Here is a 17743-nt window from a genome sequence, read left to right as displayed (position 1 = left end):
TTACCTTTATAGGACTAGATAATATTCATCGGATCACCTCTCAAGGGCGCTATGAACTCCGAATCGATATGCGAGATGGACAAGAATCTGTGTATGCTAATTATGACCGATTCTTCATCGGTGATGCAAGAAACTTGTACAAGCTCAGAATTGGGGAGTACAATGGAACAGCGGGTGAGTAAAAAAACTCCAGGTACTATGAAATGTGTAGGCAACTGATGTTACCTGTTACTTTGAATCCACCCACACTGCTTTCCTTAAGGCCATTATCAAAAGGTCTAAATTACAATGCAAGTTTTACTGCCTTGTATCTTATTTATGCATTGCTCCATACTTTCTTGTTAAAAGCTGAGAAGAAAAGTCAATCACTACCAAATCTGAAACAATTCAAAAGAGATAACTGTTTTCTGGCACAAAATAAATCTGCTTGTTTTGGATATGCAGATAAAGAATGATGCAATGTCTAATACTAAAAGAAAATGAAAATGAAAAATGAGATTGCAAATTAAGCTTACTAAGGACTTCAGATCACTCAATATACTTTATGAATTAAAACTTATATGTAATAGTAAAGACTTTTGGTATTGCTATTGTAACATTCAAAAAATATTAAAATTGCTGTTTTTAACTGTTGTAAGTAAAATATTCACTGTTTTTGTAGTTAGATTATACAGTACCAGTAACGGCACACTGACTTGACTGAATACACTTGACTTGAGCATTCCTAGTTTTCATTCTCTTTTTCTGTACGTTTACTATTTGTTTGCTCAGAGGTTGATGCGCTTGCTGCTTCCTGAGCAGCTCTTCTTTTCTCTACCATAGCGGCCCGCTTCTTCTCTTCTTTCGTCTGCATCTTTTCGGATTAAAACTGAATAAGGCAGTGTTTGTGTTGCAATTACTTACTACATTTTCTTTAATTTTTCACTTAAGCTGGCACTTAAGTCTTCAATCTGCCTCAAGAATGATTTAAGATATGAAGAGGTAGAGGAAGTGACGGCGAAGGTGGTAGGGATGAGATCAGGGATGAGGCCCATATGCATGTGCCACACAGCCACTCGCTGCAGAGAGTTGATTCTACAATAAAATAAAATAAAAATAACCTTGGAGCTCAATCCTCACTCCAAAAGTGGATAGTAGACATCACGTAGTATATGTATACCAAATTTCAGGATAATAGGTCAAACGGTTTGCGAGCTACAGGTGATTTAAAATCCTGGACAGGCAAACAGACAGCCACATTAGCGTATTAGATAGATAGATAGATAGATAGATAGATAGATAGATAGATAGATAGATAGATAGATAGATAGATAGATAGATAGATAGATAGATAGATAGATAGATAGATAGATAGATACTTTATTAATCCCAATGGGAAATTCACAATTTATACTGTATATAGTGATATGAAATATAAGTCACCTTCATAAATGCAGTTTGCATTTACCCAATGGTCTGTCTGTCTATCCATCCATTACGTTAACTTATACATTGTGGAGTTTGCATGTTCTCCCAGTATCTTCAAAGTTTTTCCTCCACATACGCCTGTTTCCTTCCATACCACAAATGGGTATGTTAGGTTAATTGGTGACTCTAAACTAGTTCTGGTTTAAGTAAATGAGCGTGTGCTCTTCATTCATTACATTATGTGAACGTGTATTACAGAACCGGCTGCAAGCAATGGTCATAGATCCAAGATAATATTAATGGTCCTTGTTTGGATACCTGCAGTTAGAAAGTGTAGTAAGTGAAATGGCTTTTTGATGGGACAGTGTTATCATAAACTAAAGAGTTAAGTTCTAGTGGTGTACTAATATTTATGCGGCCAGGAGACACAGAGGCTGCTGCTTCCTTCTTATAACACCGCAAGGATGGTACATGATACAGCACAGGATCCCAAATTAAAACTCAAGCGCAACCATGCAACAGGTGACACCTCAGCACCACACTAGTCTGAATGGAATGGAACAGTGTGAGTTTTTTTAGCAATTGCTGGAGTGCCAATCCTGCCACCAATCCCTGAGTTCTCCCTGCAACTTGGAGGACCTGCTTGCAGGGCTGTATGCAGGTTAACATCATACCCGGGATGGAGCAATTGCAGATTAAGGACTTTGCTCAAGGGATCAACGGAGTGGAATCACTTCTGGCTTTTACAGGATTTGAAGTGGCAACCTTCTGATTGCTGGCACAGATCCCTAACCTCAGAGCCACCATGCAACACCAAGAGGTGATGTTTAAATGTTAACTTAATCACGGTCTGCATGGAGCTCCCATGGTCATGCCGGACTTTCTCCATCTACTCCATGTTTCTTCCCACATGCCTGAGACATGCGTTCTAAGTTATTGAACAGCTCTAAATTAGCCAGGAATAGAACATAAATGTTTTTTGGTTAGGAGAGTTGAGAAAGCCCTAATGTTCTGGTGCACACAAGTATGAAACTGCAGTCAGTTGATTCATTAAATAGACTAATGAAACTTCAGTATTTATCATCATTGGTCATCATTGTCATCAGCCTGAAGAATTTTGCACAAGAGCACCATTCATGAATCAGCATTGGGTGTGAAGGACTAAGTTCCTCATATTACAATGAAAATGAATGAATCCTACATGCCAACAAAAAAACTGACTTCCACACTGGTTCTTTGGTAGAAAGGTTATTTCCTTCTATATCTACTCATAAAACTCTTTCCAATCAGTCAGTATTTTACACAAGCCCCTGTACTCAGTTGTAAAGAACTCTTATCCTTGTTTCTAGCATTTACGTAACTTTTTTACACCTTGTGTACTCAAGACCCTGTTGCTTATTCTTTCCCTCCACTATGATTTTTAGATTTGCTCTTTTACTTTTATTAATTTCTAACCCATTGAATGACCATGTTTAACTCAATTTCAGTTGTCTGACTCCAAATATGAATCATCACTTCCAGTTACACCACACTCAAGTTTTTCTGATGTGGAAACAGATGAACATTTGATTTCTCAACACATCACTATGGTACATTCTGAGATTCTGTGTAAAAACAGCCTATTCCTTGTCCCACTCAGGTCATCATGTGGTCTTCCATTGTATTATCTTCCTGTTTTATGTATTGTGATAGAAGGCGCTATATTGCGCCCGACCCAGCACAGACTGACGCAGAGGCACGTGTAAAATAACAAGACTTTTCATTTTTCTTCAGCTGGAGGGCACGTCTTCCCCTTAATCCTTCCAGCCACAACACAGTCCCAAACCAAGCACTTTGCCAACACACAAACACTTTTCTCTCCACCTTGGCACCACCACTCCTCCCAGGCAACCTCGTCCTCTTCCTCCCGATTCTGGCTCCTGGGTGGTGAATGCTGGCCCTTTTTATAACCCACCCGGAAGTGCTCCAGGTGCTTGATCACCTGTTGCTAATTGCACCTCCGGGCGGGACTGTAGAGGTGTCCAGGTGGGCTCCGGGATCCATGAAGCACCCCCTGGTGGCCATCCCAGAACCCCACAGGGTTGTGGAGAACTCCATCTCCCATGAGACCCTGCGGGAAACTGAGGCACCATCGTCAGCCAGGGAAGCTGCCACCAAGCGTCCCAGGGGAGGTAGTGAGACGCCCATGGTTGCTCCCCCGGAACATATGTGGAAGGGGCATCCCGACCGGGCATGGGACCCAGCCGCCCGCCACAGTATGTAATGGAGGAGAAGTCAGGTTTACTTTACAGTTCTATTTTTGGCTCAGTGATTTGCAAGAAATTATAGAAACAGACAGACATGTTATGCTTCTATACTTGAAGACTACCCCCTCCCTACCTTCCCTTTATTGTGGTCCCTTGAAGTCAATAGAATGGTCACACTCTTTACAATAGTGATCACATTCACTGAAGGACTAATGGCCCTACCTTACTGGCAGCTGACCTAATTGCATTGAAAGGCTTTTCCTGTAAGAAGATATCAGTTTGGTAATGTGGGTGTCTTATGATAGGGTTCACTGTTAATTTTTCAGACATATTTAGTTCTGTGTAATTTGGAATTTTCAAAAAAAATACCATGTACTGCAGTTTTCTGCTATTAACCATAACAGATATTCCAAAAAAGAGCCATGACATTATAAAGGCAATAGAGCTTACAGACATAATGACATTAGTGTGATGAACACAGAGGGTTCTGTTATTACTCATATCCATGAAGCCACTAACCAGGATCCATCCATCCATCCATTTTCCAACCCGCTGAATCCAAACACAGGGTCACGGGGGTCTGCTGGAGCCAATCCCAGCCAACACAGGGCAGAAGGCAGGAAACAATCCTGGGCAGGGTGCCAACCCACCGCAGGACACACACAAACACACCCACACACCAAGCACACACTAGGGCCAATTTAGAATCGCCAATCCACCTAACCTGCATGTCTTTGGACTGTGGGAGGAAACCGGAGCGCCCGGAGGAAACCCACGCAGACACGGGGAGAACATGCAAACTCCATGCAGGGAGGACCCGGGAAGAGAACCCAAGTCCCCAGATCTCCCAACTGCGAGGCAGCAGCGCTACCCACTGCGCCACCGTGCCGCCCTAACCAGGATCCTGCTTCATCTAAAATAAATTATTGGTTAAACATCTTTGGAAGGTTGGGAGCATGCACTGATACAGTGCGTTGCCTCACCCACCACATGACAAACCACTTCAGGATCCCAAATTAGGACCTGAGCATAGCGGGTGACACCTCAGCACCACACTAGTTTGAATGGAATGGAACAGTGCGAAATTTTTTTTTTTTTTTACAGTGGCTCGAGTGTCAACACTGCCACCAACCCCCAAGTTTTCCCTGCAGGCTGCAGGACCTCCTTGCAGGGCTGGATACAGGTTAATGGCATACCCAGGATGGAGCAATTGCAAGTTAAGGGCCTTGCTCAAGGGCTCAACGGAGTGGAATCACTTCTGTCATTTATGGGATTCGGCTGGGTTGAAATTGCACATTCTTTCCGCATCTGCATTGGTGCTTATGTCTTTCTCTCACAACCCAGTGACATACATTTTATAGTACATTAGATGACAGCTCCAAGCTGGGCCTTTGTGTTTAAGTATCTCCTGAATTAGCAGGTGCCCCATCCAATGTTCCTTCCTGCAAATCCACTTTTGCCATGTGCATGAAATTGACTTAAGGTCGCTGAGTAAAAGAAGAATAGATGGTTTGCACTGTTTCTTTTGCTGGAAGACATATGAGCATTTTGGGCGGACTACATAAGTATATAATTGTTACAGCAGCTTTTTCATGTGGTTAAAGATGTTAGACATTAACTTAATGTTTATCTGTGTACCTTAGGGATAATAAACCAATAGGGGACTACAAGTCTTTTACCAATTGCTTTATAATATCCGTTTATTCATAACATGATTCTTCATATTATAACCATGTGATGATTAATTGTTTAATACTTTTTTCCTCCAGGGGACTCCCTAAGCTACCACCAGGGTCGCCCATTCTCCACTAAGGACAAAGACAATGACATTGCGGTCACCAACTGTGCCTTATCGTATAAAGGAGCTTGGTGGTACAAAAACTGTCACAGAGCAAACCTGAATGGAAAATATGGAGAGTCTAGGCATAGTCAGGTCAGTGAGATACAAATATGTGGATTATAATCAGTAAAGCAAATTTTTAAGCATGTTTGGGCAAAAATAACTGCTGCAGCTGGGAATCTGTGCGTCACCCAAAGGAGAGGATGTTGTCGCTCTAAAAGAAATTCATTTTGTGCTCTGCTTATTCCTTTGCATCTGACCTGCAATGTTACACTGCTCTAGGGTGACCAGCTGTCCTAGATTTTCTTTTCACAGCAGTGCAGTGAAAAAGAGAGCCCAGACTCCGCCTCCTGGCTACATTCTATGGGAATGCTGCAGCTGGGTTTCTTGGCCTTTTAATGTGGAACAAACCCTCAGAGGCTGGGCATTTTAGGAAAATCAAAAAGATCTGTGGGGTACACACACTGAATCAGCTGTGTGTATCATTCCAGTATCCTGGGGCAATACTGAAGCATGTAATTTATGTTGTGAATTATTTTACTTTAGTACTATTTATTACTGTCATTGTATGTGCTTCAATACAAAACATGATTCTTAGATCCAGTTTGTTATATCACATGAAATGGCTCAATTTTCTTCTAGTCAGCTACACATATTTTCAAAAGAAATTTGGAAAATTCTTTGTTTAACATTGTAGAACTCCATCTCTCTCCTTGCACAAGTCAGTTTGAACTATTGCTTAATTTTGGTGTAAGTGCTGACAGTTTAAATTAAATGTAACCTTTTCTTTAATCATTAGGGATAAGCTTTTTTTCTTTTAACCTTTTCATTGTAATGAAACTCTTTTTCTCTGTGCTCATGTATTCTAATTTAGACCTTAAGCCTGTCAAAGTTCTTTCTAACGTAAACTCATTATTGTCTTACAGGGGATAAACTGGTATCACTGGAAAGGACATGAATTCTCTATTCCCTTCATAGAGATGAAGATGCGGCCATTCAACTATCGAAACATTAGTGAGAAAAAGCGAAGATCCACAAGGCTATAATTTCAGAATACAACTAGCTGTTTCTATTTTTAAAGGAGTGAAAAGGATAAAGATCTGTTGATTAAGAAGTGAATTTACAGCATGGTTTTGCAGAAAAGGATAGAAGTATAAAAAGGGAAATGAACTAAGGCTTTAACAACATGAGGATTTAGAGGGAAGGTGTTTTTTTTCTTTGCTTTCTTTTTCTCCTTTTAGCTTATTCGGTGTCTACTTACTGGCATAGAGTTTGTAAGAAGCATAGCACATATGCTTTTAGCTGATAACTATTGTTTTTTAAAACAGGTACTGTATCTTGATTTTGTAACTATCAGATTTCCTAACTCCAATCACATTTTTAGTTGAGAATGGAATTTATTTGATTTGTGACGAGGTTATTTCACGTTAACAGTTCCATGGTCATCCTTCTGCTGTACTTTTACCATTTCACAGCTTCAACCTAATGGCTACTCGGTAATACCTGTTGTACTTACCTCGCCACCATGTCACATGTTTCTCAATTGTTACTTTAACCTTCAGAAGCAATATCGTACGCTGTTTTTTTTTTATGGCAACTAGGTAGGCTACATTCACTTTCATCAATTTTAATATTTATAAATTGCATTTACTTTTTTTCTTCTTTAAAATATTTATTTTAGTAGAATTCCCTCTGCATTATTTGTGTAAGCATTTCCATAAGCATTTAGTTATAATATTCTGGACATAGTTTAGTCAATGATTTGTCTCCCTTACTTAAAATTAGAAATGATTTAAAATTGGCTTGCATCAGAAGTGAATAATGCAGTAAGCTTTAGGATTTTGTATGATAAGAATATAAAATATATGCAAGAGGATTCTGCATGTTTTTTTTTGTTTTTTTTTTTATAAATAAGCAGATTCAGTAATGGGCTGGGGTTCCATCCCAGGCAAAGTCTCCAAGACCTGGGTTGGTATTTGGCGCTGTGCAGTTCTATATGAGATAAAATGAAATTAGGTAGGCTTGTCATATTATGTGACTATCTCACTCTCCTCTTTTTCAGCCTAAAAATAACTGGCAGCAGCAAAGGTAACTGTGGGTGATGGCCAATAAGCTAATGCAATCACTAGGGGGTATCTCAAAGCCCCAAACACCATAAGAGCTGCCACAGACACATTCCCAGGTTACAGTACCTTAAGAGGTTTGTTATGTCAATTTAGCACAATACAATACAGCTAAGATGCTTTATCCATCTCCTTCTACTCCTCTTTAGCGAGTGTCATCCTCTTCCTTCTGACTCTGACTCATAGAGTGAGGTGAGACACCTCCTTTTATGTTGGACCCAGGACTACTTTTAATGCCACAGGTTTGCATGACAAAAGCACTTCTGGGCCATATGAAAGCTGCACAAAACAGGGAGGTTCTCTTTTCACAGCACCCTCTGGTGGCACCCAAAGACCCTGACAGGGTCCAAACTACAAGTCCCAGGCAACGCTGTGGGTGTCCAAAATGGGACCAAGTCAGAGGACCATGTCCACCTCTTCTACTGGGGGCTGAATTGTTCTTGATATAAGGTCTTCCCCAGTCCATTCATTATCTGTTCACCTCAACTAGGAAAAGAATTAAAAACCATCCTGGCTAGGTTACACTTCCATTCATGTTGTCCTTCCAAAAAGGCCTCTAAGCCAGTCTATCTGTTATGGCATTCACTTTAACAAAGAGAATGCGCTACACTTCTTACAAAGAACTGGCCACACATTGACATCCCCTTGGTCTGATGATGCATCTTATCTATAACATCTTAAGAAAATATGTATTAGATCAGTATTCTTCTGTGCTCCTTTAAGCAAGACTAGTGAAGCAGGATTTACAGATGGAGGAAAGTAACTGTGTTGGGAACTTTTCTCTTAAAGGTCTGCAAGTACTACTATTGTATATAAGGATCACCCTAATAATGCTTATTTCTATATTTCATTTTAAAACCGTGAAAATCCAAAATTCTCTTTTAATATTAGTGTCACCATAAGCTTCCACTTGTAAATCAAAAAATATAAATAAAAGGCATTACTTTAGCGATGGCAACCATATTCTAGGTGTTGTAAAGGTATTTTTCATGCATCAGTGGAAATGAATAACTCCTCACCTCTGAGCTGTACACCTGAATTTTGTATATCTGACTTTCTTAACATGTCATTAAGTCCACATGAGAATAATTTTGCAATTTTTAAATAAACATCTTATCTGTTGGAAATATCCATTATATTATACTTTTAGTTAGCGATGAAACCACCCAGTCTAGACTCTGTCTGTGTGAAGTGTCCACCTTCTTTACATACCCAGGTTTCTTAAAACATCCTAGAGACATGATTGAGGTGACAAATGTTAAATAAATAAAAACATAACATATGCAAACCCAGTTAATCCAGTTCAGGGGATGGGTAGTTAGGCAAAAGTCAGAATGCAGTCCGTCTCATGGCCCATTCAAGTACACCTCCACACAGGGACTGAGACCAGTTTAGAATTTGCAGTTAACCTAGCCTGTATGTTTTTGGGAATGTGGGAAGTATACTGGAGTACCTAAAGGAAAACCCACACAGACATGGCAAGAACATGCAAACTTCACAAGAACTACATCTGAGCACAGCTCAGGACATTTGGTCCATGAGTACTACCAAATTGTACCACCCTAGATAGTTTTTAATGTATATTTAACTAATGTTACCTCTGATAACTGTTTTATAGCAGGTACATTATACACACTTCCCTTGGTAAAATGTTACAGTTTGTTCCCAGTTTTTATTTATTAATTGACATATGTTCATTTTTAGCAAGACTGGTGACCAGTGGCACTAAACCAAAGACTCAGAAATTAAGTAAGCAGAACAAAATGCCAGAGTGAATATCAACTATTTAAAATTAGCAGTGTTCCACTGATCTTTTTTATTCCTTCTTAGAACTGACAGGAATGTTTAAAAATAACAAAGCCCTCATTCAATCATTTTGCCATCAGATGTCTTATTGGTCATGGTGATATTTATAAAAAACGATTTTAGGCCAAGATGCTTTTATTTGACTAATGTTATGATAAATTGTGTCCTAGCTGGATGCTAAAACACATAATGCAGTGCATCACTTCATCTGTTTTCATGTCTTAAGCAGGACTCCTGATTTTCTATTGCTTTGTTTTTAACTTTGGACTGTTTGTATCAAAGGTCCATGTCTTAATTTAAGGGGTGCTAAAATCCAGACCTGAAGTACTAGACTGAAACTGAGTGCCAGCATAATTTGCGCCTTCAGAATTTTGGCTCGTCTATCCAAATTTTCAAACTGAACTTTTAGAGTTTTAGTCTGATGTGTTTGAAAAAAAGTGGCCAAATTAAAATCCCGTGCTTAACTGCTGTAGAGTTTTAGATGACAAGCTTTTACTTCTTTATTTTCTTATTTCAGCATCACATTTCATCAGTTTAAAAAATATATATTACAGTTTGAGTATGGGGAATTCTTATTTATATTTAGCTACAGATGATCCACCTAAAATAATGCTTAACTAGTAATTATAGTAAATCCAACAAATTTCATGGCATTTATTATTTCCTCAGATGCTATTAGTAGTACTGCAATTTAAATTTTTAAAAAGTGTTACTGGCATTTCCTGATGGACAACAGTATAGTATAAAATAATCAATTTACTTTTCACTTTTCATATACTCATTTGTGGAGATATTTACTGCTGACCTTTAACAAAATGTGTGACAAATGTTGGAGTTACAGAGAGCAAACATTTGTCTGCTGGTGGCATGCTTATCACCTTCTGTTTGTACACCTGCTAAAGTCTATGCAGTTGTGGTAATGTTCTGCGACATTACACATAAGCAAAATTTCCAGGATGTGAAAAGTATGAAGGGACACACACCCAAGAGCAGCTGCTGCTTGAGGGCAAGTGGAAGGGAACAGAAACTTATTTTGGGGCAGTGGGACGGTGCACATCAAGCATGCAAAAGGGACCAGATCGCCAAAATTGCTCACAAAGTAATCAAAGCATTCATTATATGACATCTATAAAAAGTAAGCCTGGAAATGTGTTGGGTGATCCGAACCATTATCAGCGCAAAGTCTAACGGCTCTTTCAAAAACTGCACGGTACAGTACACATGTACTGTATCTCTAAGGTTTTAAGAAGTCTTCTTACACCTTACTGGCATAAGGTGGCTTGTCTTTATCATTTGTTTCATGAAGATTAACTGCTTCTGTCTTAAAGTCGTAAATAATGAAATTCCTGGTCAGTAACATAATGTGATGCACACTTATATCTATTCTCTATATATAAAATCCTAAGTCTAAAAGTGCAACGATTTTATGTGACTTTTTTGTCACGCATTAAATCGGGCTTATTTTAAAACCTACATATATATGTTTGGTATCATTCTTTTCAGAATTGATCGAACTTTAATGTGATGTTGTTAGATTTTCAGATTCTTATTCTGTTTTTTAAATTATAAACTAAAAAATATCAAGAACTCATGTCCTGCAAGACGAAACTTTGTGCCAAGGGATTTAACCACAACCGGGGCCAGAAATAGAGTAGAACAGCTGCTGTACAGGCTTTTAAATGTTCAAAATGCTGTGCGAGATGCAGATCACGTGGAACGGCAGCAGCAGCAATCCAGCAGCTGATCGAGCAAAGAGGAGACAAAAAAACCTGTATTTGTTTCCCATTGTATCACCGTTTAAGAGGGGTTTTCGGAGGAGCGACCGCGTCTGCTTGGGGTGCATTCAGCCCCCCTCTTCACAATGTGAGCAGCAGAGACGTGAAGTGGCTGGTGCGTAGTGCAGGATGGGGGGGTTGGCGAGCAAAGCGAGCAGGGGGAACCCCCTAGTTATTTAATATAATAATAATAATTTTTATGTTCCTCCAATGTCGATCTGGGCTTTCACTGAATTCGTCCCAATATCAGGCTAGACTGAATATGGCCAGCAATTTCTGAATCCAAGTTTGAGTTCCTGTAAGTGTGCATTCTGGGTGTACTTTACATATTTCTTCCATATATTTATTTACTGTGGGGTTCCTTCCCCATCCTAATGACCTGCTGTAAAGTTAATTCGAGACACTAAATTGTTCTGGTATGAGTAAGCGTGACACTATGTGATAGTGCCCTGTTTAATGTTGCTTCCATGACAGGCTCCAACTAACCTGATATAGACAATAATTCTTATAAAGTATTTTTATAGGTAAAATATAAATAATAACATATAAGTTCATATGCATTCTCAAAACTCACTGAACTTTATTTCAAAACAATGTCTACCAGACTAGCTGAATTTCAGAAATGTTCTCATCGGTTACAGATTAATTAAATGCCACCATGTACAACACTCTGCATGAAAAATCTTAACTACAGCCATCACTATATAAATGTGTAATAATCTGAACAAAAACAAAAAACATTTTTCAATGTTTCTCTCACCGTGATTAAATTTGAAAATAAGTGCATGTCAGCCTAGGTAGGTTTTCTTTGAACACTCATGAGACTGTGGCTGCCCTTTCTGTGAGCTGCCATTATTAATTCTATTCTGATGTCTCTTTTTTTTTATTGTTGAACAGATAGATACAGTATGCAATTAAGAACATATTGGCTGCAAATTAAGAGCTGTTAGTACAAAAGAGTGCAATTTTATAGTAGTTTGTTACTTTAGTATTATTTTTATTTATTTTACATGCTGTACATCAATTTTCCATTTCCATTTGCACTGTAGTCATCTAGATATTTGTAAATATTATCCTGTTACCTTTTATAGATTGTTTAGTTATCAACATTATTGTATTCTAGGTCATTTTTTTGGACATCGCTAAAATATGTGCCAAATATTTACCAACCAATTATTGAGGGTACCAAGGGTCCATCATTCCTATAAAAGCAATATTTACTTTAAATAACATGTTCTTCACTTTCATAAAGCAATCACAGTGGCTTCACTTCAAGCAAACATTTGTGGTGTTGTTCATTTGTATCAGCCATTGCTCAGTTGTTCTAAGCTGACATAAAATGTGGGCATTTTGAGAGGTGTCTGCTGTCTACAAGTTTACAAGTCTATCTGTATCAGGGAGTACAAGGGTTTTTTCTTCTCCATGTCTTTTATACTATGTAAAATAAAACACTGGTTAAAATTATGGTATACCTCTCATTCATTACTGACATTCAAATACTTTGTTGGCATCAGTTAAACATTTTTATTTATAAAGTAAAAAATGTGCTGTAAAATAATTTTAATATTAAATGATTCTGTCCTTGACTAAGAAAGCTGTCTGCTTCCCCTTGTTTTCTCTGTTTTTATTGGCAAAGCATTGTGGATTGAAAGGCACGAAAAGACATGAAATTTCTATAGAAGCAACCTGAACTCCTCTGTGTGTATTCCGTTTTAAATATTAATTAATCTCTGGTAAGTAAATCAAGGCTGCATAAATTATTATCCATGCACACTGGCATACTGCTATGTTTTATACCACTCTTTGAAGGATCATACTGCTCAAAGGTTATTTTTAAAAAGTGTCAGCTCCAGAAAAAATCTGAAAAACTCCAATAGTCTCTAAAATAAAACAGTTAAAAAGTCTGCAGATATCATTTATTTTCAAATACTAATATTCATTAAAAAATAACATACTGTCAAATATTCGAACAATATTGTGAAATAATTTTCCAGGAATTAAACAGAGTATGTGTGAGAAACTTGGAAGGTAATTTACAGAGCAGGCAATTCAGAATAATAACCTTTAATTCAGACAAAAGGTGTTTTTTTTTACTTATGGTCATTTTCATTTCTTGATCATGTTTGTTGGCAAATAAATAATTTTATTGGATGTCTTTGATTTGTTTACTTGTGGCTATTATTATATCCATGCACATGTTAGTTTGTTGCATTAAGTGCATTTAATATTTTGTGGCAATAAAGACCATTTTTGAAGATTCAGAATAAATAGATGGATGTACTTTGCCTTCCATGAGACAAACAGTACACAGATTTACCTAAATATGAGGGCTAGCAAAAAATTAGGAAAAATCCAAAAGTTGCATGTACTCTGAGCAATTAAATTTGTTATTTTCCTAAACTGTTCTGTTTAGGGCACAAAATCCTATCTGTGTGAAATCTGGCAGAATGGTGAACCAACTCGCAACAGGACGCCCATTCATCACAGCGTGATGATGATTCACTCTTCACTCAAAACATTTTAGGTTGTGGGAGAATGCCAGAGTATTCAGAGGAACTTCATTTCGTGTTTACTACACCCATTTGCACAAATTATACACATTTTGGCTATGTAAAGCAGTTCAGTGTTCCAGCATATTCCTTATGCAGTCCCACACTCTTGATCTTCACCCAAATGAGCCCAACAACTCATCCTGGGGAAGGTCACAGACTAAATACTGACCTGAAAAGGGTTTTTTCTTCCTAAGTAATACAACCTACATAAACATTTTATTCCAACTTCATATTTATACCATGTATATGCAACTCTGATTTGAGCCCAACCCAACTTCTCAAGATTTTGGAATTCATTGCAGGAAAGACCAAAGACTTCAAGTACATATTTATGAGAACAAAAATGACTAACATACAAGCATGACAATGGAGCGGAAAAGAGAATATATACAGATTTTTCTTTTTTACCACAATGTTGTCATCAGTTGTTAGTGAACTGTCTCTGGGCGAGTTCCTAAAGCCTACACCCCTGATCTTAGCCTGATGCAGAGCAAAGAAAAACCTCCAACAAGCTAAGATTAAGCTAATTGCTTATTGTTCATTGTACCATTTCTATTTTGTTTATTGCATTTAATTTATAGGTTTTAAATCTCAATATTACACAAAACTGTAACAACACCATTAAAATTCTGATCAGAGACCTATATAAGTTATCTATAAATTAAATGTATATGGGAATGATAGCTAAGAAAATGAAACACTTGTTAATCATCACTGGCTAAGCAAGCACTGACTAAGTCAAGTAGCCTACCTCACGTCTCCTGGGCCTCAGGCTTGGCTCCTGGCTCAGACACCATCCATGTGGCATTGTCATGTTCTGTATCCATGTAGGATATTTCCTGTTACTCTGTTCTCCTTCCACATCCCAAAGATGTAAATTTACTGTTGAGTCTGCAGTAATCTGGTATGAGTGAGTGAGTGTGTGCTGCAGGACGGATGAGAGTGTCTAGTAATGGGCTGCCAGCTCTCCCGTTGTGTGCAGTTCTGCCAGCATAGGTTCAGGTCACCATGACTGTGTTTTGGAAAATGTTTTCAGAAAATGGATGAATATGTTTATATAAATAAAAACACAAAAGAAAGCATTCCTGAGCATCAACCAGGAAATTTCAGAATGATCACTTCAAATCTTCACATTCTAAGAAATGTGAATGAAGTCAGACTTTTAACCTTTACTATTATTACTATGGCCAAAAATGGATTTTCTTTATGCAGTTTACAGAGTAAAGTTTTATCTTATGTGTAGCTGTGACCCTAATGGAATTTATTTGATCTTATAGAATATTTTGAAGAAAGCTGATCTTCCAATTTAAGTGCCGCAGAACATAACTATTTTCACATTCATAAGATATTAGACTTTTTATTGCTTTTTTGTTGACAAAGATTTGTGTTGTTTTCACTTTTGCAATTAAACACATTCCAAAAAATGATAATTGCTTAAAAGTTAAGCTGCTACAAGACATAACTTTAGATATTTTGTTTTTCATGGATATGGCTTGTCTCCAGATCCACAATGCTTTGCGGAAGTCTTTTGAAAACAAACCTTTCTAAGCAGAAGCTAAGCTGTCAGTTAAGATGAAGCTATAGAGCAGAGGTACAGCATGTCTGAACTAAACACACCATTCTAAAACATGTTGAAAGCTTCAAAAATCCAAGCAATGCAAGGAGAAAAATTGTAATTAATAACTGCTTCTATTCCACGTTTTCAGTTTTTGAAACTCAATTTTACCTTTTTATGTTCACATACCAAAAGAAGGCCAATGTATATTTAAATGATCTCTGAAATGTTCTTCTGTATTACATTAATGTATATCTTCAATTCATGATTGTATCAAATATTTAAAATGTAATGTGTTTTGTGCAACCATGCGATGAAGTTATTAGTTATTGAATTTTGTGGATCATGTTAATTGTTTCAGACATAATGGGTGAATTAATAAGACATGGTTTATGATCAGGTGATGTTCACACACTTCAGTGAGCCATGCAGAATAACTTAATTCAATTGGCCATAATCAATTCAGTGATTTTTTTATTTGATTTTATGCATACATAGAAATTTTATTTCATTTCATGTAATTTGCTTTGTAGTAGAGGCCATTATGAAGGACATCAAATAAAATATCACTGCTTTCATTTTTCTAACTTCTCCCCTAATTGAAATCCTAAAGTGTTTAAAACTAATTTCACCTACAAAAAGGGCATATAATTGAATTCCCATTTTATTTTATGTCCTATAAAGCTTTCAACATATATTTATTTAAAAAAATGATGACATTTCTAACCGCTCCAAATGAAATTAACATTGATGTAAATGCATAGCTTTACTCTATAGCTTACTATTGTTTTTTTATGGATCTAACATTGCATGCTGGACTGGTGCTAACTGTATAAATACTGGGAAAAATGGCACAAACCATGGGGGCGACATCACACATGCATTGTCTTGTTTCTGCAAAAAGCTGAACTATATAGTTACCTACTGGATGTGTGTGTTTTTAGCTTTAATTATTCTAAACATGTGTATAGGCCCTTTTTTTAATACATTTTCTACTCATTAATAAAATATGAGAATTGATCAACCACTTTGTCTTTTGTTGGTTGCTGTTTCCATAAACATTCCTCATTGTTTTGTATGAAGGAAGGACTGTGATGATGGATTTGGTGGACATATCACCTTCATCAGTCAAAAACTGAGACTAAGCCATACTGTGGAGCAAGCAAGGCTGGGGTGAGCCACAAGAACCATTCATGATAATTGTTTTTAGAGTCTCAACTGGTTTGATACATATTTACATCACATCCCATGCCAAATCTTATAAATTTGTAATATAAAATTACAATAGGTAGTAAACCTCACTTAGATTAACAGATTTTAAACTTCAGTAAGTCTGAGCCTCTTCCAGCTAGCAACAGGTAAAGACTTGGTGCCTACCCATCTTAGGGTGAAGACACACACACAGGTCAATTTAGAATCACCCATTCTTCTAACTGGTATGTCTTTGGATGATGGGAGGAAACTGGATCAAAACCATGTGAACCCTTATGGAAAGCTATTATGAGGAAGCAACACCACCACTGTGTCACTTTGTGGCACAGTCATTGATAATTAACATATTTACGCTAACTGTGGCCTTAAAAAAATGTGAGGAAAAAAATATCCTATATTTGAGACTTACTTAATATTATGGCACAGGTGCTGGGGGGCCAGGCACAGGATAGCCTCTATTGATTCTTTTTGCCTATTTGGCTAGATAGATAGATAGATAGATAGATAGATAGATAGATAGATAGATAGATAGATAGATAGATAGATAGATAGATAGATAGATAGATAGATAGATAGATAGATAGATAGATAGATACTTTATTAATCCCAAGGGGAAATTCGCATGCTGAAAAGGCTGCCACTCTCTGCGGCGCCTGAGTCATCATCTATTAAGTATTCTTCAGATTGCAGTGGTTCCCTTTAAGCACCCTTGCTAGGCTGCTTGTATAAACCGTGCTTTATTTGCGATGGTACCCACAAGAGCAGAGCACTGGTATTAGTGATGCTGCGCTTTTCATCTCAATATGACACTGTGTCCTCCTCTCACATCATGCAGTATGGCAAATGCTACATTACACTCTTCTGTTTGCCAATGTACAAAGAGAAGAAAAGTCTTCATCATCAGACCCCAAGAACTTGAGTGTCTGACAAAAAACAAAATAAAACAACAAAAAAAAGCACATATGGCCAGATTAGAAAAACCACAGCATTTGTGTGGCTGGGGAAAATACAGACATGAAAGAAATGAAGAATCCTGTTTGGCACTAAGTGCTGTCACTCAGTTCACAAATAAATGGAGTCTTTAGTGAGCATTCTTTTGAGGAAAAAGATTTGTTTCACCAGACTTAGTATACTCTTGCAGTCCCAGCAGAATTCTTTCCGAGTCTTAGGGTGTGGCAAATAAAATGAACATTTGTCTGCTTTCATTATGTGTCCACATTTTTCTCT

General features: G+C 37.5%; 1 protein-coding gene across 2 annotated transcripts in view; it reads left to right on the top strand.

Moving 5' to 3' along the window:
- Positions 1-16331, top strand: part of tnr (tenascin R (restrictin, janusin)) — a 476387-nt gene extending 460056 nt beyond the window's left edge. For both annotated transcript variants that reach the window (XM_051933130.1, XM_051933127.1), the window contains 3 exons: positions 13-174; positions 5423-5586; positions 6420-16331. In XM_051933130.1, coding sequence (XP_051789090.1) covers positions 13-174; positions 5423-5586; positions 6420-6539 — 446 coding nt within the window. In that variant the 3' untranslated portion in view covers positions 6540-16331. The remainder of the gene's footprint in view (positions 1-12; positions 175-5422; positions 5587-6419) is intronic.
- Positions 16332-17743: the final 1412 nt, after the last annotated feature.

Source organism: Erpetoichthys calabaricus, chromosome 10, assembly GCF_900747795.2.
Source record: "Erpetoichthys calabaricus chromosome 10, fErpCal1.3, whole genome shotgun sequence".
Lineage (NCBI taxonomy): Eukaryota > Metazoa > Chordata > Cladistia > Polypteriformes > Polypteridae > Erpetoichthys > Erpetoichthys calabaricus.
Note: the sequence above shows the minus strand (reverse complement) of the source record. Positions and strands in the feature narration are given on the sequence as shown.